General features: G+C 49.0%; 1 protein-coding gene across 5 annotated transcripts in view; it reads right to left on the reverse strand.

Moving 5' to 3' along the window:
- Positions 1-27,034, reverse strand: part of CHL1 (cell adhesion molecule L1 like) — a 221,904-nt gene that overhangs the window by 51,538 nt on the left and 143,332 nt on the right. For all 5 annotated transcript variants that reach the window (XM_075321748.1, XM_075321747.1, XM_075321751.1 and 2 more), the window contains 4 exons: positions 26,283-26,480; positions 14,090-14,160; positions 9,550-9,772; positions 2,619-2,734 (listed from right to left, as the gene is read on the reverse strand). In XM_075321748.1, the coding sequence (XP_075177863.1) occupies positions 2,619-2,734; positions 9,550-9,772; positions 14,090-14,160; positions 26,283-26,480 (608 nt within the window). The remainder of the gene's footprint in view (positions 1-2,618; positions 2,735-9,549; positions 9,773-14,089; positions 14,161-26,282; positions 26,481-27,034) is intronic.

Raw genomic sequence — 27,034 nt, forward strand, 5'->3', positions numbered from 1 at the left:
CACCAAACAGCACACAGAAGATCACCAGCAACTGGATAACAAAGCATAATGACTGGGATTGAAAAAGCGATCATCGGCATAGGAGAACAGGCTCCACCATCTTAAAAAGGGCAGAGGCGATTGTGATAGGTCTCCTGCAACATGTGACTTAAACAGTAATCCACAGGCTAGCAGAAATTAACTCCTGCAAGCCCAATTACTAACAAGAGCACAGCTAGTCGACTCCCGAGCTTGTCTGTGCTACTCAACAATAGCATCATGTGGGGTGTCCATCTTTGCTGTGTGAACAGCATCAGAAGTAGTCTTGACACTGCGAGTTATGATCCAGACAGCATATGACATCAGGCTACTGTTTTTCCAAAAACGTCAATCTGACCTCACAGAGCTGCAGTATAAGTATATGTTCATCACCTATTTCTTTGTACCATGTATTTAATATATTAAAGAAGTAAAAATATTAACATTCAAAATATGAATGGAGGATTAGACTACACAGAGTTTGTTTGCATTCTGCTACCATGGAGACACATCTGCACAGGACCCCTGATGAAGCCGGTGGAACGGCGATATGTGTATAGTGATTTTACCCATGCCTGGTTTGTTTACCTTATTCACTAAATACTCATTATTATTGGCATAGGTTGTCATATTGTTGCTCAATTTACTTTATTCATTTCAGGCACATCAGTAGTTTGCTATCTATACTGATATATTGCTTTTTTTGTTTTATTACTTTGACTGTATTTGGGTTTTTTGTTTCTGTATGCTTTATACTGATTGATCAATAACGAATTATCACTTTACCTATATGTGCAGGTTTATCTTTACATATGTCCTATCCTTTCCTTTGTTGTTTTGCTTTGCATACAAATTATTCTTATAAAATGGAAGGAAATTTTGAATATTAAGATCATTTGGAAAGATCATTTTAGATATATAAGATAAATTTGAAAAATATTGTAAAGTATACATAGTCTCTACAGTAAATGTAATTTTTCAAAGCTCTCTGTGAATTGACAAGTGTTGCTCATGCACAACTACTACTTAATTCACTTCTGTCAATAGTATGGAAGTGAATAGTCTGGTGCTCAAACATGTGTACCACCACTCAATTAACATAGGGTTACATCGTGGCCAGGCTGCATCTTCCCCCGCACTCCCATGGCCGGCTGCAAGGATTCTTGCTTCCATCCTCGTTCCAGGACATGTGCACAGGACACTAGGTATTTAAGGCATCCTCCCTCTAGGGGAGGTGCCCGCGCAACACCATTAGTTAGTTAGTCTTCCGTCTACTAGCTAGTTATCAGGTCCCGTAGTTCCTGTGTCCGTCATCTGTACTTATGCCTGCCATCCCATACCTATCTTTCCCTATTGTGCTCGCCATACCTGTCCGTACCCACCCTCCTGTTTCCTCAGTCATCATGCCTATACCAACCTGCAGCTGTGTTCGTACCTGAGTCCATCCCTACCCTAGGTGTCAGCTGCCATAGTCCTGGTCACTGCCCTGAGAGTGGTACTTGGCGTTCTGTCTCGCAATGGGCACTTAGTTAAGCCCCTCCCACTAAAGAGTAAGCCCTTGTCTTCCTGTGGTCCAGTGGGTCCCCTCTTGCGCGTCGCTTCAACACCAGCAGAGAGTGTTATAAGACCCTGATTCCAGCGATGTGTCATTTGCTGGGCTGCTTGCTGTAGTATTGATAAAATTACTATTTTATCAGCAGGAGATTATCACTAGAGGACAAGTTGACTTGTCCCGTGTAGTCCAACCTCGCCCACAACAGTGATTGACAGCTTTCTACCTATCAGTGTTATGGGTGTGGTTATACAGAGCTCAGCATTCAGAGAACTGCTAGGTCTGCAACAGATAATAGTGACAACAAGCAGCCCAGTAAGGGGTACTTTGCACGATGTAACATCGCTAGTCGATGCTAGCGATGTCGAGAGTGATAGCCCCCGCCCCCGTCGCACATGCGATATGTAGTGCGAGCTGCCGTAGCGAACATTATCGCTACGGCAGCTTCACACACACTTACCTGGTCGGTGACGTCGCTGTAACTGCCGAAGAATCCCTCCTTCAAGGGGGAGGTGCGTTCGGCGTCACAGCGACGCCACCGCGACGTCACTAAGTGGCCGGCCAATAGCAGCGGAGGGGCGGAGATGAGAGGGATGTAAACATCCCGCCCACCTTCTCCCTTCCGCATTGACGGTGGACGCCGGGCGCAGGTAAGGAGATGTTTATCGCTCCTGCGGCTTCACACACAGCGATGTGTGGAGCTGCAGGAACGACAAACAACATTGTACCTGCAGCAGCGATATTATGAAAATGAACGATGTGACACAGATCACCGATTTCTGACTGTTTCACACTCGTTCATCTTCTCTCCTAGGCTTTACACGTTGCGACATCGTTACTGGCGCCGGATGTGTGTCACTTTCGATTTGACCCCGACGATATCGCAGTAGCGATGTCGCAACGTGCAAAGTACCCCTAAGTGACACATTGCTGGAATCAGGGTTTCCTCAGATAGGATTGTAAACACCGTGTGACAGTTTCCCTTTAAACTATGAATATTATCCTCCATGTTTTATCTATTTTTATATAAATGATAGAAATTCTATACCTTGTACCCAGATAGATGTCCTCGTATCCTGTCCTGTGACATTTCTTCCCATGTCACATTGGCTATCATGTTGTTTACAAGGATCACCGACAGATTAGATGGTGCCGCATCAGGAGCTGAAAAGACAGATTACACAGGTCTGCAAAGGTAACATTTTTGAAAAGAGGTGATTTTTTTTATATACTTTTGATCGCTGAAAAAAAAAATCCATCATGTACAGTTTTTTCACAAACACTGACTCCATAGGCCCAACAAACCATGGCTTTTTTTTACAGCTCGAATTAAATTATTTAATCAGGGACTTAAGGGTGCTTTACACGCTGCGACATCGCTAGCGATTGCTAGCGATGTCGCGAGCAATATCACCTGCCCCCATCGTTCTTGCGACATGTGGTGATCGCTGCCGTAGCGAACAACATCGCTACGGCAGCGTCACACGCACATACCTGTTAAGCGATGTCGCTGGAGACACCGAACAATCCCTCCTTCAAGGGGGAGGTGCGTTCGGCGTCACAGCGACGTCACTAAACGGCCGCCCGATAGCAGAGGAGGGCGGAGATGAGCGGCTGGAACATGTCGCCCACCTCCTTCCTTCCTCATTGCCGGTGGACGCAGGTAAGGAGATGTTCATCGTTCCTGCGGTGTCACACACAGTGAAGTGTGATGCCGCAGGAACGACGAACAACCAGCGGCATGCACTACCAATGATATTATGAAAAGGAGCGACGTGTCAACGATCAATGGTTTTTGCGATCGTTGATCGTCGCTCCTTTTAGTCACACACTGCGATGTCGCTAACGATGCCGGATGTGTGTCACAAACACCGAGACCCCGGCGATATATCGTTAGCGATGTTGCAGTGTGTAAAGCACCCTTTAGACCTTCCTAAATATTCTGCAGAACGTTTAGGCTCTAGACTAAAGGAAGAGAACCTGCTGCCTCCTGGTATCTGTTTTTATGGTACAGAAGCATAAAAAAGGAATTCCTTCCCTAATTTTCTCAAGACAGTGCTCTAGTGTAGTGCAGGGATGTTCCTGCGCTGATGGAAAAATTGAACATTGAGTACAATGTGAGTGAGTGGAGAATCTTTATTCATTCATCCAAAAAATTCTGAAAGCTTCTCCTAGACAAAGTCAGCAAGTATACTTCAGTGCATGTAGGGCATTCTGTGCACTTTGAGGTAAAGCTATGAGAATTTTGACTTTATTCTCAAGAAGCGTAAATACGGGGATCAAGGATGGTCGATATGTGGTGATCTCAAAGTTCTCTCTTTGCTCCTTGAGCAGCAAGGAGGATACACAAAGTGCCCAAGCTTTTTGTGTGATGGGACAGCCAGGAGAGAACTCATCACTGGAGCCAAAAAAGTTGGCCAACGAGAACATCTTTGCAACCTGGACTCAAGAACACAGTTGTGGAAAGTTTAGTTGATCCCATTTAATTTCTTCTCCACCACTCCACATTAACTGACGAACAAGTTTGTAAAAGCTCTACCCAAAGAAGGAGAGACTTCTAAAGACCTATGTGCCAAGTTTTAGGGACTGTCCAAAGCACAACTGAAGGAAGGAATTTTTGTGGGTCCGATGAAGGTTGACGTGTTCGAAACAAAAATGAAACCTGTTGAGAAAAGGGCTTGAGATTCTTTTAAAGAACTAGTGAAGAAATTTCTAGGTAACAATAAAGATCCAAAATTTAAGTCAATCGTACAGAACATGCTGAAACGTTCCAAAGCCTTGGGTTGTCTGATGAATTTGAAGTTACATTTTGTCATGATCCATGTCTGGCTGAGCCATGGCTGGTATCCCTTCTCTGGGTTACAGGTCCTGTAGGGGTTAATTCATTGTGCCTCACTCTGGTGTCAGGCTGCTATATCCTTGTGCGGCTCCTCCTGAGCGTCGCCAGTGATATTTCGGGCTCAGCTGTATTATCGTTCCCGTGAGTGAACTTTGTTCTATCCTGACCGGATCTGACCTCCATTCTCCCTCCTGACCCAACGTGACCTGTTCTCCCGAGTTTGTCCTTGTCTCCAACATCTCCCCTCCGGTCCCGCATCCTCCTCTGTTCGTCTGTCCCATTTCCTGACTCCCCGACCTCTTACTTGTATCCTCATTCCTGTCCTCTCCTCCGTCTCCCTCCTCTCCTGTATTCTTAACTTCCCGGCTCCAGACCCTTGCAATTTACTTGACTACATTTTGCTCTTTACTGTACTATAGACGAGACCTCCTGTTGCAGACCTGGCATTCTGACTACTCTACTGCCCTCTAGTGGGTTGTCTGCTTACTGCTCACTTAAGTTAGCTTCACTGCTTTACTTCGGTGCTGTGTCACATTTGACCAGGCTTGTTTACTACCCTATCGCCCCCTAGTGGTTGATCTGCTTAAGCTGCATCCCTAGCTTGCAGCAGTGCTCCCATAGTACAGCGTGACACATTTTTTACAGTCCCATTTGGGTGACTTTCCTGAAAACCTTGGTGCTGTTAGTGAAGAAAAAGGAAAAAGATTTTATCAGAATATAAAGGAGATAGAACCAAGAAAGCAAGGTAGATGGCACGTGAACATGATGGGGGCGACTGCTGGAGGCTTCACAGAGAAGATCTGCCGCCTTCTATAAGGGAACAGGGATTAAGAGGAGCTTTGATGAGAACTGGAAATGGCGCAATAATTAATTTCCAATAAAGTTGCAGAATGACTATTGAATAAATTTTTATATATAATATTGTGTACATTTTTGGCTACAATAAAGATTTTTTTTGTTCATCTCTCTTGTACGTAATTTCACAAGCATTTTGTGCAAAATCCATATGTGATAATTAAAAATAGAAGTCGTTTTTGAAATTAGGGCATAAGAAAACATAAGAATCAGTCATTGGATTTGAAAAAATTTCATGAACCCAAATTTTGCATACCTGTGTTATTAAAGCACCTCTCCCCTGCCCACCGTCTTGTACTCGCCTACCAGTGGCTTCACCATTACGGCTTTGGTGCCATTTGTGCCCATAACTCCTGACTGGCCAGAAGTCAGAAGTTACTTCACAAACTCACAATGTAATGCTATCAGAGCCAGAAAAAGGCTCTCATAGACTTGTATTGAGTTGTGACCTTCGCACACTCCATGAAACACTGGAGCTGCCGGTAGGGTACAAATAGCCAGAGACTGATCGGAGAGACGCTGGTAGAAGATGAAGCTGCTGGAGGTTGAGTATAATACAGGGGGTAGGGGACTTAGATTTAAAGCACCACTCCAGTGGTGCAATAAAAAAAAAAACATACGCTGGAGAGGAGCTTCAATGTATCACGTGTACATTTTTATGTTTTGCAACAATATTTCCAAAGCAGCACTCCAATGTATTGTTTTTTAGTTTTGGAGTGATGCTACTATTCTAAGGTCCCTAACCCTACTTACCTGCGGTGACCTTACCCTAGAATTATACTTACCCGCCGCCTTCTTCATCTTTTATCAGCACCACTCTGGTCCCGCAGCGACATCTTCTGACCACAACTTCTAACTAAAGGGTGCTTTACACGCTGCGACATCACTAACTATATATCATCGGGGGCACGTTGTTTGTGACGCACATCCGGCACCGTTAGCGATATCGCAGCGTGTGACACCAAGGAGCGACGATCAACGACCGCAAAAGCGTCAAAAATCGTTAATTGTTGACACGTCGCTCCTTTTCATAATATCGTTGCTGCTGCATGTACAATGTTGTTCGTCGTTCCTGCAGCAGCACACATCGCTGTGTGTGACACCGCAGGAATGACGAACATCTCCTTACCTGCGTCCACCGGAAAAGAAGGAAGGAAGGAGGTGGGCGGGATCTTCCGCCCGCTCATCTCCGCCCCTTTGCTTCTATTGGATGGCTGCCGTATGAAGTCGCAGTGACGCCGCACGAACCGCCCCCTTAGAAAGGAGACGGATCGCCGGCCAGAGCGACGTCGCAGGGAAGGTAAGTACGTGTGACGGGGGTAAGCGATGTTGTGCACCACGGGCAGCGATTTGCACGTGTCGCACAACCAATGGGGTTGGGTACGCTCTCTAGCGATATCGGTACCAATATCGCAGCGTGTAAAGTACCCTTAAGTCACAAATTCGCAATAAAAGTTTATGATAGCCACAATCAGGCTCTTGTAGACTTATACTGAAAAGTGACCTCTATCTCGCTCAAACACTGGAGCAGCTGGGAGGTCACAAACTGCTGAAGACTGACTGATGATAGAAGGTGAAGTATAAGTTTAATACTAAGGGCAGGGAACTTAAATGAAAAGCTCCTTACAGTGCTATAAAAAAACCCACAAAACAAAATGCTTGAGTGGGGCTTTGATGAACCGATAAAACAGTTTATATTATTTATATTATTAAGATGTTTCACAGATATGAAACAAACTCCAGCTACCTTACTCCACGGTATTAAAGGGATTGTGTACTACTATACAACTCCTTCTTAACAAGAATCTGACAGTTTTCTAACAACCTCCAAACCGGCCTCTCTGCACATGCCCAGTGGTGACACAGGCCTCCACCAGCCGTTACGATCAGCTCTGTAAGGTTACTTTCACACTTCAGTATTTTTCCATTAGTCACAATCAGTTGCCTTGAGAAAATACGCTATCCTGCAAAATATTTTGCAGGAATCAGTTTTTCCCCATTAACTTGTATTAGCGACGGATTGCGACTGATGGCCCTGGGTTGCATCCGCCATGCGATGGATCAGTTGTGGAATGGCTGACCGTCAAGTGGAAGGAACTGATACAGTAACGTTTTTTGAAGAGTAAAAAAAACGCACTGCGCAGGATTCCGTCGCAATCCTTCAAGAGCTATAATGGTTGTCTATGGTGCAAGATTCCACCGTAATCCGTCACGCGACGGAATCCAGTGCTGGATTCCGTCATTTTCTACTAAGCATGCCCAGCATGTCTGGCACACCCATTGAGCTGTCCCAAAAACAAACGGATCACGATGGATCTGTTCAGGTGAGGTTGCTTTCATACTTGTGTGGCGCCCTGGCCTAGCCAGGTCGTCACAGATAACATCCAAACACCCCCACCCCCACTAGACAGGGACATCAGCCAAACACAAAATCCTTGTTGCCTCCCTCCAGTGTCTGATGTCCACACCAGGTGGGGCGGAGTCAAGCGGTTGGCTCCACCCACCGAGGAGTTCACAGGCCTGAAGGCGGGAAAAGTGACAGAACAGTGTAGGAGTGTGAAGTGAGAGGAGTAACACTTGGGTGTCTGGGTAGTGGCCCAGGCACTAACAGCAAGGTTGGCAGACGGTGGTGGCCGTCTGCAGGAGTGATCGAGCAACGCGGAACCGTAGGACCGGGGACGGGCGATGGCCCACCGGTACCGACCAGGGAGTGAAATGAAGCCAGCACACACAGGCAGGCCCATTGGACCCCGACCAGGCTTGGAGCCGCCGACAATAGTTAGATCCGAATGTGACTGGAACTCCAGGGGTTTCACAGCAGCAAAAGTCCCAATTGAAGGCAACAGCCCACACCGTGAGGGTATACAGCTACCGCCTAAGGCTAGAGACCCAAGGGCCAGCGTCTGCGGACAAAAGGGCTCCTCCGGTACCCATACACCGGGGAGCGGACTACCGTTGGGAATCCATAGTAGTCAGAAGGAGAACATCAAGGTGCAGGGAAAGACAGCCGCCATCACCTGTCCGAGGAGAAGCACTGCAGCCGGCTGCGGGACCCGACCATCCAGCCGTTTGGTTTACCGAGGACTTTGTGCATCTCTTACTGAGTGAGTAAGCCCGTGCCATCCGGCACCGCGCCGCACTGTCCCTGTAACCCTGCACCTCACCAACCCTGCCTCCCCGTCCCAACATCATCGGGCCCCGGGACCACCAACCCCTACCCACGTAGGGGTAAAACAACATCCCAGCTGCTCCTTACCATCGCTCCCGGGATCCCCGTCACCAGCAGCGGTGGTGCCTATCTTCACCACGACCCGTGGGTGGCGTCAAGGACTAAATCCCCCAAACCAACCACCCTTTTCACTCACGGGCGAGAGGTGCCGCTCGAGTCCCCGGATGCGGCCCACCGCTCGAGCCACCGAGCAGCAGCAGCAGCCGCAGCAGCGCTGGACCCGAGCTTTAGCGAGAGCGCAGCAGCGACGGCGTCCTCCCCGCCCGCGACACTTGCGTTGAACAGCATCCATTGCATTGCGTTGTGTGACGGATGCACCGGCGGATGCATATAGTGGCACAACGGATGCTACGGATCGTACAAAATAGCGCATTCCGTTATAGTTTTTTTTCTTGATTTTACACATCTGGGCATGCGCAGTTGTGTAAAGACGGATGCGTTAATGGAATCCGTCAAATGACAGATTCTAACAGAATACGTCACCATAGGCGTCCATTATAGAAACAACGGACACCGACAGAATCCTGCAGGTTGCGTTTTTTTGACACTCCGCCAAGTGCAGAAAAACGCTACATGCAGCGTTCCATCCGCCAGGTGGATGCAACGCTGTGTCGGCTGACGGATGCAACGCAAGGCCATCCGTTGCTATCCGTAGCTAATAGAAGTCTATTAGGAATAAAACGGTTTCCTGCAATGGTTACCGTAATTCCTCAAGGCGGCGGATAGCAATGGATGCCGTTCAACGCAAGTGTGAAAGCAGCCTGAACGGACTCCTGTGAAATAACTCATCCGTTGCGTCCGTTGACAGCTAACAAACGATGGATTCGTCGTTCAGTTGCAACGATGGACCTGGCGGATTGGAAACGACTGAAGTGTGAAAGTCGCCTAAATCTCGTGGCTGCCTGTCCCTCCCTGGGAATGTGCAGTTCAGCGATGCAGCCCGACTGCGTACACTCGGCTGACCGCGCATTGTCATGGAGGCAAGTTCTATTTCAATGGTAATATAATATCTAGTGAAGGTTTTCATTTCTGAACACTCTAGTAAGAGATGCTTACTGTCTTCTCCTGAGTGCACCGTGTGTATTTCTGGATCTGGACCAGCACCAATGTCATTAACCGCCTGGACGCGAATGTCATACGGCACAAAAGCCGGAGTGTTCTTTATTGTAAACTGTGGACGCTTTACTTTCTTATGATGCCAGTTTGTCTCTGCACCCTGTAAACGCCAACTGACTCTGTACTCGAATCCTGGGCCATTTTGTTCATCTGAATTCAGGGGCTGAAACAAAATAAAACAAAAGCAGCATGAAGCGGTGAGCTGACGCTGGCCACATAACAAAGAGCCGCGCTCCAGCACTTCAGTATTCCGTGATATTTGTTGGACGTAGCTCTGTTATTTTCTAACCCTCCAGAAATCTGCTAGACGTCTTTCTTCAATTTACTCTGCCCAGTGGTGTATGCAGCAGCGCCAAGCGTGATTGTGCGGTAATCTTTGTGTGTGGCGGATATAGCGCAGGGACGGAGACCACAGCCAAAGCTTTTTTAACTCCTAAATTCCTTTATTTCATACTTTTTGTGCTGATTAATGACCTTTACTGTCATGATAAAAAAGATTTCAGAATTACTATTAAAAAAGAATTACTATTTCAGATAGTAAAGGGCACGTTACACGCTACGATATATCAAACAATATGCCGTCGGGGTCACGTCATAAGTGACGCACATCCGGCGCCGTTTGACATATCGTAGCGTGTGACAGCTACGAGCGTCTGTTAACAAGCAAAAATACTCACCTTATCGTTGCTCGTTGACACGTCGCTCATTTTCTAAAAATTGCACATCCTTCTGCGCGCCGGTTGTTCATCGTCCCCAGGGGAGCACACATCGCTCCGTGTGACACCCCGGGAACGCTGAACTGCAGCTTACCTGCATCCCGCCGGCAATGCGGAAGGAAGGAGGTGGGCGGGATGTTACGTCCCGCTCATCTCCGCCCCTCCACTACTATTGGCCGGCCTCTGTGTGACGTTGCTGTGACGCCGAACGTCCCTCCCCCTTCAGGAAGAGGATGCTCGCCGCCCACAGCGAGGTCGTTTGGAAGGTAAGTACGTGTGACAGGGATTTACGATTTTGTGTGGCACAAATTGCCTGTGCCGCACAAACGATGGGGGCGGGTGCGATCGCAAATGTGATCGCACGAGAAATTGATACGTGTAAAGCAGGCTTTACTTAAAGGGATTGTCCATTACTGAACAACTCCAGCTTGATCGATTTAGGACTAATTAAAATAAGAACAGTTTATATTCACCTCCCGCAGCTCCATTCCCAGAGAGTGATGTAACTTGTTTTTCATCAGCAACTGTCATGTCAGCAGCAGGATCTATGGAAACTACAGATTCTGGCACGCTGCCTGCTAACTTCTCTGATGTCTGTGATCAGCACAGAGAGACACAGGTATCGACCCACAGTCTTAAGCAGGCTTGCAAGAGGTAATCTCTGCTGTGTTGCTTGTTAGTCTCTTTGATTACATACTGAGGGGGAGCCAGTCATGTTAGCTCACTTCCTATAAATGCTGGCTGGACTATTCCATTAATGCCAGCTATAGCTTACCTATACTGGTCTGGTGAGGTGTCGTGATCCAAACTTACTAATGGTTGTTTGGCATTACTGCTCTCATCGGTTGTAGTGTTAAGCCTTGTTATATTTTTGTTGCTGCCTTCCTTTTCTTGCTTTTTTCCTTTGTCCCTTACTGAATATTCCTGTGAGTTTGCAGTGTGTCTGAGTTTTAATTTTCCCATGTCTGTCTTAATCTGTGTTTCCATAACACTCCTGCCTCTTCCTTCGCTGGGGTAAAGAGGGTTAACAAATTAGATCTGATCAGAGAATAGTAAGGCACGGGACTTCGGCGTCTCCACCTTCAGGGATAATCCGGAAGTCAGGGATAACCTAAGGTCACCTAGCATGAGGGACAATATAAGTATAAGAGGCACCTGTCCATCATTATCCTACAATCACATCATGACACCAGCTGCAGCCAATGATAGGATATTGATGAGCTGCAGCCAGTCTGTTTTGATTAAGTAAAGGCTGCTTCTGCCGGGCAGCCGCCCATTGACTGGAGCCAGTACATAACATAACAGGTAACGTCACCCTTCAGGAACAGTGGTGACAACATTGTTGGAACAGAGTTGCTGCAGGAGGTGAGTATACACTGTTTTTATATTAATTAGGGTCCTAAATTGGTTAAACTGGGGTTGTACAGTAGTGGACTGCCCCTCTAAACTTTAATATGTTATTTCATAAATGATAGACAATTTAAAAATGACAAATACATAAATTATAAAAAGTGGAATAAATTACAAAGGCACCACACAATATAATATATAGCTGTAGTTGCAGACCTACGCGTTTCGACTTTGTCTCAACAGACCATATTTAAGACAGAAAGTCGAAATGCGTAGTTCTGCAACTACAGGTATATATTGTATTGTGTGGTGTCTTTCTAATTATTTTTTTTCATATATGACAGAAAGTTTCATGACCTGCAGATCGATGGGGTTCCGGGTTCTGAGACCCCATTGATCACTTAACAGGCCTCAGAAGTGTGTGCAGCGCTTTCTTATCTTAAGAAAGTTTGATCCAGTGGATTTTCTCCAAAGGCCAGTGAATTAAAACTTAACTTTTATTTTGTACTAAAAATACATAAATTATGAAATGTGGAATAAACTACAAAGGCACCACACAATATAATATAAAGGTGCAGACCTACGCGTTTCGACTTTCTGTCTTAAGTCGAAACGCATAGGTCTGCACCTACAGCTATATATTATATTGTGTGGTGCCTATGTAATTTATTCCACTTTTTCATATGTTATGTATTTTTAATACAAAATAAATTTTATGTTTTAATTCATTGGACTCTGGAGAAAACTTTCTTCTACATTTGGCAGCTCCGGACAGATCCATGTGACACCTCTTATATCCAGAAAGTGGGAAACATACAAAGGGGGTGAGCTGACTTTTTCAATTTTTTTTTCTTAAGGGTTATTAACATCTCCAAGATCCTATCCCAATATGTAGTAGGTGTAATAATAATAGCAATTACCTCCAAATAGAAATGTAGTATAGATCTTCTGATTCAATATGTGGTTTACCTCATGTGCAGGGCATTGCAGGCACTTAGGTATCCATGATTACGAACACGCATATAGTCACAGTTAGTTGCTAGTGGTCATAACCATGGATACCTAAGGTCCTGCAATGCCCTGCACTTGAAGAAGAGATATGGCTATATCAGAACTATTATACGTTTCTAATTGGAGGTATTTGCTAATATTATTATTATTACACCTACTACATATTGGGATAGGATTTTGGAGATGGGAATACCCCTTTAAAGTTGGGAGGTATGGAAGATGTATACACTAGTGTGCAGATCTTGTGGGTCACAGGCACAAGATCTGGACAGGAGCTCATGGCTGTCAGTGTCTGCACCTGGCACATTACATATAGATTTGCAGGAATCAGGTCCAACGTATTTGGATCATCACATTAAAGGGAACCTGTCATCAGAAATTTTGCTTTAAACCTAAAAGTTTCCCCCTCTGCAGCTCCTGGGCTGCATTCTAGCAGGTTCCTGTACTTTTTCTGGCCCCTGTTAAATCAAATTAAATACTTTATAAATTTGTACCTTTTGCTATGTAAATTTTGTAAATCGTCTATGGGGGCGGGCTCTCTGCTGACTGTTGCTATTCCTCCAGCAGAATTACGCCGCCCCCCAACGCTGAATTTCATATCTCAGGAGCCGCCCCTGGGCGCCCGTGGTCCCGCTCATGCGCTGTGCGACTGTAGCGGTACTGTGCACTGTGTGCACGTGTGACTGCTGGTGACGTTTTGCGCAGGCACGAGGTTATTGGTGGCGCTGTGAGTGTCATCAGCAAGTGCCGCCCATAACCTCGTGACCGCACTTTCCCCTCTTCCTCCAGCGTTCTGCGCAAGCGCTTGCTGGCCAGATGACCCGACGTCACCTCTTTCCCATCTTGCCCTGCTGCAGGGTAAGATGGGAAGGAGATGACGTTGGGTCATTTGGCCGGCGAGCGCTTGCGCAGAACGCTGGAGGCAGTGGGGGAAAGCGCGTCCACGAGATTATGGGCGGGCACTTGCGATGCAATCACAGCGCCGCCCATAATCTCGTGCTTGTGACACACGTCACCAGCGATCCTGGCGTGGGTGGCACCTCGGGCGCAGTGGGCGGCGTCTTGATGGATGAAATGGAGCGTGGGGGGGGACGGCGTCAATGTGCTGGAGGAACAGCAACGGTCAGCAGAGAGCCCGCCCCCATGGACGATTTACAAAATTTACATAGCAAAAAAGGCACAAGTTTATAAAGTATTTAATTTGGTTTAAAAGGGGCCACAAAAAGTACAGGAACCTGCTAGAATGCAGCCCAGGAGCTGTAGAGGGGGAAACTTTTAGGTTTCAAGCTAAATTTCTGGTGACAGGTTCCCTTTAATATAAAAAGGAAATAAATCCCTGAAGGAGGAAAAAATAAAAATTATTAAAAATATGTGACCGGTTCTGTCCTGCTCCAATAACGCACCTCCCATCTCACTGTCATTTCATCTGGACGATTTGCTTCAACGGATAAAGTCTGGGGGTTATTGTCCGGAGCTAAAACAAAAGAGAGACAGGGATTCAGAATTATCATTTTTTAATATCTATAACACAATACAAATATCTATAACACAATACAAAATTCTTATTACAACGTTGTTGGTTAGGGAACTGCAAATGTTAAAGGGAACCTGTCACCAAAATTTTCGCTATAAACTAAAAGCGTCCCCTTCTGCAGCTCCTGGGCTGCATTCTAGAAAGGTTCCTCTTGCTTCTGGCCCCACTTTCAGACCTAAATAAACACTTTATAAAATATTACCTTTTGCTATGGTAATGAGGTTTGTTGGCCCCGGGGCCGGGCTGTATTTCATCAGTTATTCCCCCTCCTGCCGCTGTTCGCCGTCCCCCAGTGTTCATTTACATAGATGAGGCCGCCGCCCTCATGTTCCGCAGTGCTCCTGAAGTCTAGCGCATGCCCAGTGGCACTATCGCGGGACTGAGCACTGTTTTCAAATTGCGAGCGCCGGTGATGTTATTGCGCAGGCCCGAGATTATGGGCGGTGCTGTGAATGTCATCACCAGCGTCATCCAAGTACCCGCCCATAATCTCGCGCCACTGGCGCTCGCGATTTGAAAACAGTGCTCAGTCCCGCAATGGTGCCACTACGCATGCGCGAGACTTCAGGAGCACTGCGTAAGATGAGGGTGGCAGCCTCATCTATGTAAATGAACACTGGGGGGCGGCGAACAGCAGCAGGAGGGGGAATGACTGACGAAATACAGCCCGCCCACGGGGCCAGCAAACCTCATTACCATAGCAAAAGGTAATATTTTATAAAGTTGTTATGTAGGTCTGAAAGGGGGGCCAGTAGCAAGATGAACCTTTATAGAATGCAGCCCAGGAGCTGGAGAAGGGGAATCTTTTAGTTTAATAGCAAAAATTCTGGTGACAGGTTCCCTTTAATGACTACTCTATCCCATTACACTAAGGGAATGTGCACGATATGATCCCATATACTTTAGTCACATCAGTTTGGACATCTTCAAGTTTCCAAATTAAAGGTGTTTTCCGGTCTTATTGAAATAATGCTTAAAGGGGTTATCTAGAACTTTGATAATGATTGTCTATCCTTACTTAGCTAACTGATATTAGAATGAAGCATACCCAATAGCTGGCATCCCCGGTTGAGCTGTTACCAGGTCCAGAGGCCGCTGGATGGAGAGAACTATAACTGTGCAGTGACCGCTCTTGTGTACTGTGGCTCTGCTCCCAATGAAGTGGATAAGGACTAAACTGCAGTACCTGAAAACGGTCATTACACAATGTACAGCGCTGTGGTGATCTAGCTCCATTCACTCACTTGGACATCCACTTTAAAAGGAACCTGTCATGTAAAAAAACACTATTTACCTTCAGATATGGGGTAAATCTTAATCTGCCCAACACCCGCACTTAGAGCCTCGCTGCTGGGAAGAGATGAACTTTATTCCTCCTGGCAGCATTCGGCTTCCAATCGTAGGGGTGGAGCCGGCACAGGCCCTGTCACTGCTCAGTCTATAGAGAGTGCGGCTGTAACCACGCCCTCAGCACTGACAGCTGGCTCAGCATTAGAGGAGGCTGTCAGTCAGTGCTGGGGGTTCGGTTACAGCTGCCGCTCTCTATACACAGAGTGGTGATGTCACGCATGGACTTGGGGAAGGGCCGGCGTAAGGCAAAACACACAACACACATGGGTTTCACCACAACACACAAGTGGTACACCGGGGGTACTTTAACAATGGTGGGCTCTGATACTAGGAAGAGTGAAGATGGACACTTCCTGTACTCCTAGCCAGTCCTTATACAGGATCCTCACCTGTCGGTGAGCAGGAACCTAAAGCCCTGAGTGACCCTACAGTAAACCCTGGCTAGTGAGTGGGAAGGCAAGGATCACTAGTCCCACCACTGCACTGAAACAACACACCAAGGGAAGGTAAGACAGACAGGGAGGAAATCAACAACAGACTAACTCCAACAACTAGGCTGCAGTCAGGCACCAGTACTGCAGCCAACACCGTAACCAACAACAAGGACTCCTGCAGCTCCTTCCACCTCCAGGCCCAGAATCCAAATGACATAGCGAATAACTGGTACCCTCTGCTGGAAACAGAGAGTAGTTAAAAGGACTGTGAGTGGTCCCAAACCAGAAACACCTGACCAGGAGTCAGAAGCTGCTGGCAAGGAAAACTGATATTAATCCTTACCACACTCAAAGAAAGAAAACATGTCTAATATGTAGTCTCAGATGACAATGAGAGACTCTAGTCCTGATCCTGTCACTAGTCTCAAAATACAGAGAGACAGACGTGACAGGTGACTAAACTTGCGCCGGGTCCACCCTTGGAATTTGAATGCTGCCGGGAGGAATAAAGTTCATCTTCACCCGGCAGCGGGGCTCTAAGTGCAGGAGCCAGGCAGGTTCAGAATGCTATAAACCTGCAGATCAGCCCCATATCTGCAGGTTGATAGCATTTTCTCACATGACAGGTTCCCTTTGATGTCTGTATAAGTGAAAAGTTTTGCAAAACTTCTACAACTTTGTTATAATTTTGTGGAAAATGTAGCAATTTCTAATGAACAAATCTTAAATCTAAGGCCTGCTGGAGTGAGCTATTTATTATAAACGTAACATATCTTTATATTGTTCATTTAAAAGTAAACAAAACCTATGCTGTAGAATTTAGGCATAATGGAGTTCTCTGGCATACATTACAGTAATTCTGTCACATTGTGACTGTATATGCCCCCTAAAATTTCACTCGTCTGAGACTTGTTGCCTCTCCAGTGCAGGAAAAAGAAAAGAACACTAAAGGCCGCTTTACACGCAACGACATATCTAATGATATGTCGTCGGGGTCACGGAATTTGTGACGCACATCCGGCGTCATTAGCGACGGTTGCGTCTAACAGCTCCAAGCGACTGTTAACGATCAAAAAATATTCACCTTATCGTTGATCGTTGACACGTCGTTCATTTTCAAAATCTCATTAGTCGTCGTGGACGCAGGTTGTTCGTCGTTCCTGAGGCAGCACACATCACTACGTGTGACACCCTGGGAATGACGAACAACAGCGTACCTGCGTCCTCCGGCAGCGAGGTGGGCTTGTCCATAATGTGGCTGCTCTCCACCCCTCCGCTTCTATTGGACGCCTGCCGTGTGATGTCGCTGTGACGCTGCACGAACCTCCCCCTTAGAAAAGAGGGTGGTTCGCCGACCACAGCGACGTCGCTAGGAAGGTAAGTGCGTGTGACGGGGCCTAGTAATATTGTGCACCTCGGGCAGCGATTTGCCCGTGACGCACAAACGATGGGGGCGGGTGCTTTCACAAGCAACATCGCTGGCGATGTTGCTGCGTGTAAAGCAGCCTTTAGGAGGAAAGGCACAAAATAGGGTCTTATCTGGTATAAATGGAATAAAATAGAAAGCCGTATGCTCACCTCTTCAAATTATGTGACACACAACAGAGACTACAATAATGTAAAGTAACAAAACAAAAGAAATTGATCCATTCCTGATTTTGGGTTCAACCACTAGATTTTTTTTACATGCTCAATAAAGGAAAAGTGGGAAAAATTTGTTGAAATGTTAAAAGGTTAAAATGTTAAAAGGTTGTTCTCATTGTCTCTCTTCAGGCGCATACCTCTTCTCTGCCTCTCTGCTTCCTGCTTGACGGGGGAGCGGTGTGCTCCTGATGATTTTAAGTTGGAGCTCGCGGCATGGCTGAGCTGCTAGCCCGGACTGTGCACTGTCTGATGCTGCATGTAGAAGCAGTTTTGCGTCTTCATAAGCAGGACATCGCCAGGGCATGGCAATCCTTGCCTAGGAAACCAGCCACCTCTGCTAGGCTGCAGCAGTGGCTGGTAACCTAGGCAATGAGCAGTACACATTACAAAAATAATTAAAAACCACTCCTTTTGAGAACGGAGAGGATTTTTAATTGTATCCATTTAAAGAGGACTAACAACCAGGATTTTCATATATAAACTAAAGCCAGTGCTATACTGGCGATATCAGGCTGATTCTATACATACCTTTAGTTGTGAGATCGGATGGATAGTTTCTGGAAAGTAGGCAAGTAAAGTCTGTGAAATGCACTGTTACTTGATTGATAGCAGCTACAGAATATCTAATAGGTGGGGCGGGTTTTGCTAGTTATTCCCGTCCCTCTCTGTCTGCCTTGTCTCTGTTATTACTGGGAGAGGAAGGAGGGAGGAAGAACAGGGAGACCGACAGGATCAGGAATAACTAGCAAAACCCGACCCACCTATTAGATATTCCATTGCACCTATCAATAAAATATTAGTGCATTTCACAAACTTAACTTGCCTATATTTTAGAAAGTACACATCTAATCTCACACCTAAAGGTATATATATATATATATATATATATATATATATATATATATATATATATATATATATATATATATATATATACATATATATATATATATATATATAAATATATATATATATACATATATATATAATCAGCATGATAGCACCAGTATAGCACTGGCTTTAGTTTATATACGAAAATCCTGGTGTTTGGTCCTCTTTAAGTAAATGAAAAAAAACAATTTAATGACAAATAGTGAAACAGTGACGCGCCTGGGTTATAGAACACCCAGCGTGCAGCGTAACACAGATGAGAATACCAGGGAAGGTGTTAATGGAAGGCCCTGGCATTAGGGAGAGGGGGCAATGGGTTACCACCTCCTAACACTCAACTGAGGCTGAGCCCTGCTCTCCCTAACATCCCTATACAGGTCTCTCCCCGGGTTGCTGTCATGTGCCTAGGCCTTCACTAGCCCTAGACTCACCCTCACCAGTGTGCAGGCCTGTGAGACACTAGAGTCGCTACTACAATAAGACAACAAAAGGTAGTTAAGACAGACAGATGGATAACACAACAAATAACAGTCATTAGCTGCTCCAGCAGGAACTTAGCTGTAGCAACAGCAAAGAAAGCCATGGACCCCATAGGGGGGAGGGGCGACATGACCAGAGGGAAGGGAGGGAGTGAGGGGTTAATAAAGTGAATTAAAGGGCATTATGGGCCCTTTTAGGGGATTGGTGGAATAGGGTCACTGTAGGGTGGGGAGGGGGCTAGTATATAAACTATAGGGGAGGGGTCTTACCTTCCTTGTGACTCCGGACAGCAAAGGATTCAGACCCAGGGACCTCCAGGAGCTCGATAGGCTCCTCAGAGCGGCGATGGCGGTGCACGGGGCCCAGGCAGTGCAGTCCCACGTCAGGGCTGCCTGGGCTTCCCCGTCGGCACCTGCCCCTTGCACCCCCCCCATAGATGCGGGCGGCGTTCCAGGCCCCCCCCCATCCGATATTCCCCAGGCGCAAGGGGGGGCAAGGAGGCACAGCGAGAGCCCCCCTCGGGACCCTCCGCGGCGGGGCGGGCAGCGGCAGCTCCCTGCGTCTGCCCCGGCCGCCGGGAGGAATCTCCGGCGAGGCCGCGGTGGCCGAGAAGGGGGCGTGGCCAGTCCGGGGGCCTTCTTCCGGTCTCCGGCCTCGGGCTGGAGTCCGAACCCCTGCGGCGTCTCCCGGCCGGGAGCGAGCCCGGCGATGATGTGAGGCCAGCGGTGGCCTGGATGGGGGCGGGCCCGGCCTGGGGCCTACTTCCGGTCCCAGGCCTCGGGCTCAATTTTTCCAGGCCGGCGGCAGCCCGGGATCGGGGGCGTGCCCGGCGCGGGACGGAGGCCCGGGGAGGGGGCGTGTCCAGCCTGGGGCCCGCTCTGGACGCCAGGCCCCCGGCGGTGGGGCACGTCCCGGCGGCAGCTACCACACAGGAGCGTGCCCGGCAGAGGAATGAGGCTGGCAGTACCCTCCAAGGACCGTGAGGGAGCCGAGCGCAGGCAGCCAGCAGGGGGACCGGTGTGGGCAGGCGCCACCCGGATACCTGCAAGGCTGGGGAGAGTAAGGGGGGACGGCGGGAGCCCGGCGGTGACTGCCAGGTCCCTCATAGCAGCTGCACTGCGCCCGGCGGCCGCGGTCTCCCCCGGGCGGGGGAGGACCAGCAGGAGGTTCTGGTCGGAGGCCCTGGAGGGCGAGGGACGACGGTGGGGAGCCCCCTGAGTCCGGGGAGCGGCTCCTCCAGGAAGAGGCCTCGGTCAGCGGCGGCCCAGGGGACAGGACGGTCTCGTGGGCTGTCGCCGCACAGCAAGCGACGGATGTCGACCACCAGTGCCCACGCGGCGGCCCAGGAGGGCGGCCGTGGTGGAGGGGACGCATCGGCTGCGTCCTCTGGAGCTGGAATGGTGGAGGACGCCTACAGCGAGGAAGAAGAGGGAGCCCTCAGGTCGAGGGACGAATCTGACGAGTGGATGGCGGAGGACGTCGCGGTACCAATTTCCATTTCTGCGCCACGGTCGGGTGAGCTAGCCGTGGATTCGGCATTGCTTGCGGCGCGGGTTGCTAGTTTTGGGGAGGTGGCTGCGGGCACGGCAGCGCCAGAGGGGGGGGGGTCAGCATTGTTTAGTCAGTTGCTGGGCTTGGTGCGGGGTTTAGCGCGCGCGCGCGCCGGCGGCAGCAGCGGCATGGACGGGTCGGCGGTGGATGGCGCAGCGTCGGTCAGCAGCGAGGCGGCGCCGATAGGGACGGGTGCGGTTGGTGGAGTAGTGGAGCCCGCGGGGTAAACAGCGGTAGAAAAGGTAAATGGGGATGAGGTGGTGCGTTTGGATGATAGGGCCAAGTTTACGTGTGCTTTGAGGGACCGTTAGGGGCTCACCTCAAGAGGGAGGTGAGGGACAAGATTTGGAAGGGGGAGTATGTGAAGATATTTTCCCTGCTACCCCTGAAAAAAAAAAAAAAAAAAAAAAAAAAATTTTAATCTGGACAAGGTGAAGCCGAACGACTCCAAGAAGGAAAGGGAAGAGGAAGAAAAACGCCGTTATGGGCTCATTCCTCGTTCCTTTTCCAATTGGCTGCAGGCGTTCGGAATTTTGGCAAGTGTAATAGGGGAAAAGGAGCCGGAGCACTGCTCGGCTCTGTTTGGTTATCTGGATGCAATGGGGGAGGCGTATCGCACGGACAGGGGGCTTGCCATGGCTGCGGTATGATGAGCAGTTTAGGCAGCGGAAGGCATTGCGGCCTGGCATGCGGTGGGACCCTGAGGACATTTCCTTATGGATGCGTTTAATGGCGGCCCCGAGCCAGCCCTTTCATGGCGGCGCCGGGGGGGAAGGGAGCCGGGCCCTCGGGTACCCAGAAAAAGGGAGTGTGTGGGCAAGTTCACGACGGCCGGTGCAAATTTGGGGAAGCATGCAGGTTCAAGCATGAGTGCTCCGGCTGCGGGGGGACGGGTTTGGTGAAAGGGAGGACGCCAGTGAACATAGGGGCAATGGCGCCATTTTTACATAGGTATCCGGACGGGGCAGCGGCGTCAATTTGCGGTTTGGTTTTATACGGTTTTCAGATTCCGTCAGCGGTGGAGGCATTGCCTCCGGTTTTGTCGTACTTTACGGTCGGCGAGGGACCACCCTATGGTTGTGGGTGGGAAGTTGGGGACAGAGGTTGAGTTGGGCAGGATGGGGGGTCCATTTGAGAGCCCGCCGTGCAGTAATCTGGTGGTGTCCCGGTTGGGGGTGGTGCCAGAGACGGAGCCGGATAAATTTTGGCTCATCCATCATCTTTCATTTCCGGGGGGGGTCGTCAGTGAATGATGGCATCGCGCCAGAATTGTCGGCAGTGTACTACGTCTTGTTTGACAAGGCGCTGGACTTGGTGCGGGCGGCGGGACGCGGTGCATTGATGGCAAAGGTGGATGTAGAATCGGCGTTTCGTTTGCTGCCGGTGCATCCAGAGAGCCAGCACCTTCTGGGTTGCTGGTGGGGTGATGAGTTTATGTTGATCGTTGTTTGCCTATGGGCTGTTTCAATTTCTTGTTGTATTTTGAGGCGTTTAGTTCCTTTGCTGAGTGGGTGGTGCGGGCCGTGTCTGGCTTGTCCTCCATTATCCACTATCTAGATGATTTTCTTGGTGTCGGTCCGGCGGGATCCATGGTTTGCGCTGGCTCGTTGTTCACCTTACAGAGAGTGGCGGATAGCTTTGGGATTCCTTTTGGCACAGGATAAATCGGAGGGGCCGGCGATGGTTATGCGGTTTTTTGGGGATTGAGATTGCCTCTTTGGCTATGGAATGCAGGCTGCCGGAGGGGAAGATGGTGGACTTGTGGTGAGTGGTAGCAGCACTGCTGGCAGCACGGAAAGGGCGGCTGAAGGTGGTGCAGTCTTTGCTCGGGAAGTTGAACTTAACGTGCAGGCTTATGCCAATGGGGCGGGTGTTCGCCAGGATTTTGGCGGCAGCTATGGCAGGCGTACGGCCCCCCGGCGCACTTTGTGCGGGTCACGCGGGAGATCAAGGAGGATTTTCTGGTTTGGGATGTTTTTCTTGCAATGTTTTAATGGCCGAGCCTTGTGGTTGAAGACGGTGGTGCCCAATGGTGTGCTCGAACTGTACAGGGACGCGGCCGGGTCGGCGGGTTTCGTCACCCCTTTTTTCAGGGACATTGGTACGTTGGGAGGTGGCCTGAGGAATGGCGGCAGGTTGGTCTGGTAAGGAATCTGGCCTTGCTTTGGTTATTTCCGATCGTGGTGACGATGGAATTGTGGGGGGGGTCGCAATTTTCAGGACGTAAAGTGTGCTATCACTGCGATAATCGGGCGATGGTGCATGCGATAAACAGCTTGTCAGCAGAGTCCGGACCGGTAGTGGCTTATCTGCGGCATTTGGTGCTCAAGTGTTTACTGTGGAACGTTCATGTAGTTGCGAAACATGTGGTGGGGGTGATAACGGGGTGGCGGACGCTTTATCTCATTTTCAGTCCGCAGGTTGTGGGAGTTAATGCCGGGGGGCAGACGAGATCGGAGCAGTGTGTCCAGAGGACTTGTGGAGCCTGGTGAGGCATTGATTGCGGGTTTAATTAGGAATTCGGTGAGTGGCAGGAGATGCTGGGAGTTATGTTTGGTGACGGGCGAGCAAATTACTTGTTGGCGCTACTGGCACTGGTGAGCGAGGATTTCAGGGCTGGGAAGTCAGCATCAGCAATGATACTTAGGGTGGCGGCTGTGGCCTTTGGTTGAAGGTCAGGGGTGAGTGGGGCGTGCCGCGGAATTTTGGGTGCGGCAGGCCTTGAAGGGTTTTTCGTAAAGGGGCGAAGGAGCGGGACACTAGGCGGCCCGTTTCTTTGGTTTTGTTACGGCGATTGGTGGATGGTTTGCGGGAAATTTGTGTCTCAGTTTATGAGAGGGTGCTTTTGAAACGGCTTTTGTGTTAGCCTTTTTTGGGGCGTTGGTGGGCCCTTCCAGGTTCAGGGGGGGTGGTCTGATGTCCGAGGTTGTGGCAGTGGTGGGACGGAGAGTAGAGTGTCGGCTTAAGCGGTCCAAAAACAGACCAGATGGGTCGAGGCAGGTTGGTTGTGATGGATGCGTTGTGCCCGGTGCAGATGGTGAGGAAGGCGGTCTTCTGGGCCCGCTGTTACGACACGTGGATGGGTCTTGGTTGTCTCGTTACCAGTTTGTGGCCGTACTGAGGAGTTGTTTGCGCTGTGCGGGGGAATGCCCGGGAGATTACGGGCCTCATTCCTTCAGGATCGGGGCAGCTGCGGAGGCTTCGCGTTGTGGGTGATGACATGGTGAGACGAATCGGTTGGTGGGAGTCTTATCGTTTTCGGGGTTATGTACGCCCACAGTTGTTGTCCCAGTGAGGGCTTTATGGAGTAGTTGGTTGTGGCTTTGTCGGGGTTCCTTGCTGCAAATTGGTGTTGGTGGGGTGTTTGTTAAAGTTTCTGTGGTTGTAGGAATCTGCCTGATATGGATTCTGGGGCACTCCTTCGTGTTCTGGGGGGCCCGTCGGGCCGACGCTCGCCTGAATGGTCGGCAGTTTGGTGGGGACAGATCGCTTGCGTTGGTCAAGTGGTTCGGTGTGCGGGGCATGGAATGGAGCAGGGTCGTGACGGAGTTTGAATGCTATTGCAGGGCGGATAGACCTCCGAACGTGTTGGTTTTTTGCACGTGGGGGGGAAATGACTTGGGAGCGCAGGCATCACGTGATTTGATCCGGGACATCATGATGGATCTATTGCATTTATGGACCGGGTATCCGGGTTTGATAGTGGTAGGGTTGGATATTGTGGCCACATTGGTGTGGAGGGGGGCACGGGCAGTTGAGAAGCTTAATCGCGCCCGGGCCCAAGTGAACAGGGTGGTTGCGCATTTCGTGCGGAGAAACAGCGATATTGTAGTGCGGCATGCGGATCTGGAGTCGCCGAAGTGGCAGTTTCGGAGGGGTGATGGGGTTCACCTTAATGAGATTGGGTTCTGATCTATGGGCCTCGGGTTTGCGTGATGGTGGAGCAAGCCTTGGGTGTGTGGCGGGTCCAGGCCACGTAAGGTGTCACGTGTCCTGTCCTGTGGCGGGGGTAGGTCTGGTCCAGAGGCGGTTGTAAGGGATTGGTGGCTGGACTGAGAGGCACTGTCTTGGTATGGTGTCTCCGGGTTCCGGTAAATTGCAGGCACGGGGTTCTGCAAAGTTTGGGGGGTATTAATCCACGGGGTGATTAATACCTCATCTCTGGGTCGGAGTGTTGCGGCCAGGGATATTGGTGGAGGAAGTGGTTTCTGGACCGGGCCTACATGGGGTTACATGTACAGTTATTATTTATGTGTTACCTATTATTGGTTTGGGGTCGCCCGTTGGACGGCGCCCCCTTGTGTTAGAATGTTAATAATAGGTAATAAAGGCTGCTGTGGCCAATTTGTTTAACCAAGTTGCATGCAGTCGGTGTATTATTTATTAGGTTAAGTTGGGTATACTAACCATCACGACCGGAGAATCCTTCCTCAGTGGTCAAGAAAGCCATGGACCCCATAGGGGGGAGGGGCGACATGACCAGAGGGAAGGGAGGGAGTGAGGGGTTAATAAAGTGAATTAAAGGGCATTATGGGCCCTTTTAGGGGATTGGTGGAATAGGGTCACTGTAGGGTGGGGAGGGGGCTAGTATATAAACTATAGGGGAGGGGTCTTACCTTCCTTGTGACTCCGGACAGCAAAGGATTCCCGCCCACCCGCCCTTGTGTTTTGCGAGTTCGTTTGGCTATGTTTTGGTTTGTTTTTTAAAAAAAAAAAAAAAAAACAAAGAAAACAAAATGAGAAAATGGAATGATGCAGTTTTTAAAAAAAAAAAAAAAGGAATACAGGTTAGAAAGAGTCGTATGTTCTGTCGCAGCAGCGGGGGTAGGTCTGGTCCAGAGGCGGTTGTAAGGGATTGGTGGCTGGACTGAGAGGCACTGTCTTGGTATGGTGTCTCCGGGTTCCGGTAAATTGCAGGCACGGGGTTCTGCAAAGTTTGGGGGGTATTAATCCACGGGGTGATTAATACCTCATCTCTGGGTCAGAGTGTTGCGGCCAGGGATATTGGTGGAGGAAGTGGTTTCTGGACCGGGCCTACATGGGGTTACATGTACAGTTATTATTTATGTGTTACCTATTATTGGTTTGGGGTCGCCCGTTGGACGGCGCCCCCTTGTGTTAGAATGTTAATAATAGGTAATAAAGGCTGCTGTGGCCAATTTGTTTAACCAAGTTGCATGCAGTCGGTGTATTATTTATTAGGTTAAGTTGGGTATACTAACCATCACGACCGGAGAATCCTTCCTCAGTGGTCATGATCTCCTAAGCTTCTCCAGAGACAGGCTTCTTCAAAGTGGTCAGTATAAAGAATATAACCGGTACTGGAAGGCAGCCAGGAGTGTGTATATATAGTGGAAGGACATGGCCCAAAAGTGCTGCAGTCCAAAAATTCTCAGCCAGAAGGGAAGAATCTTTAACCCTTTCAGTGCTAAAGAAAAGTGAAACCACGCCAATACATGAAAATAGTCAAGTGGGCAGCAATGAAGATCTGCGATCCGTTATGCGTTGTGATCTTCTGATCTTAGATCTACCAGAGGTCACACCCGTGACAAATAATCTTCAAAGCTGGACATAAGTAATGGGATAACGCATAGTGATCACATAGAGGCCAGTATATAACAACTGTAGACAACAACACAACATGTGATCATTGGTGGTTCTATAATCTCCAAAATTCAGTAGTACGCCAATCCTTATACGATCGAAGATTACCTGCCGGTGGTGTGATGTAATTTTCCGAGACGAGACTTAGAGGACTGTTTCCTATTCCGTTGACAGCAAAAACTCGAAATTGATAGTTAAAGTTAGGTGTGAGTGGCACATGAACTGAGGTGACATTTCCCGGAACTTTTCCTACGTCTTCCCATTGTCCTGTTTCATCTTTGCTTTTCATTGACTGGATGATAAAATCTAAAAAGGTAATAATAATTTTGGAAAAAACGTGAAAATGTACTAGCGATGTACACGTTTTATCTTTGACATCTCTATACCTAAAGGCTACTTTACACACTGCGATATCGGTCCCGATATCGCTAGTGTGGGTACCCGCCCCCATCTGTTGCGCGACACGGGCAAATCGCTGCCCGTGCCGCACAACATCGCCCAGAGCCGTCACACATACTTACCTGTCCGGCGACGTCGCTATGACCGGCGAACCGCCTCCTTTCTAAGGGGGCGGTCCGTGCGGCGTCACAGCGACGTCACTGAAGCGTCACTGAACCGCCGCCCAATAGCAGCGGAGGGGCGGAGATGAGCGGGACGTAGCCATCCCGCTCACCTCCTTCCTTCCGCATAGCAGCCGGGAGGCAGGTAAGGGGAGCTTCCTCGTTCCTGCGGCGTCACACGCAGCGATGTGTGCTGCCGCAGGAACGAGGAACAACTTCGTTACTGCTGCAGTAACGATTTTTAAGAATGGACCCCCATGTCGCCGATTAGCGATTTTGCACGTTTTTGCAACGATGCAA

Source organism: Anomaloglossus baeobatrachus, chromosome 8, assembly GCF_048569485.1.
Source record: "Anomaloglossus baeobatrachus isolate aAnoBae1 chromosome 8, aAnoBae1.hap1, whole genome shotgun sequence".
In the NCBI taxonomy this organism is placed as follows: domain Eukaryota; kingdom Metazoa; phylum Chordata; class Amphibia; order Anura; family Aromobatidae; genus Anomaloglossus; species Anomaloglossus baeobatrachus.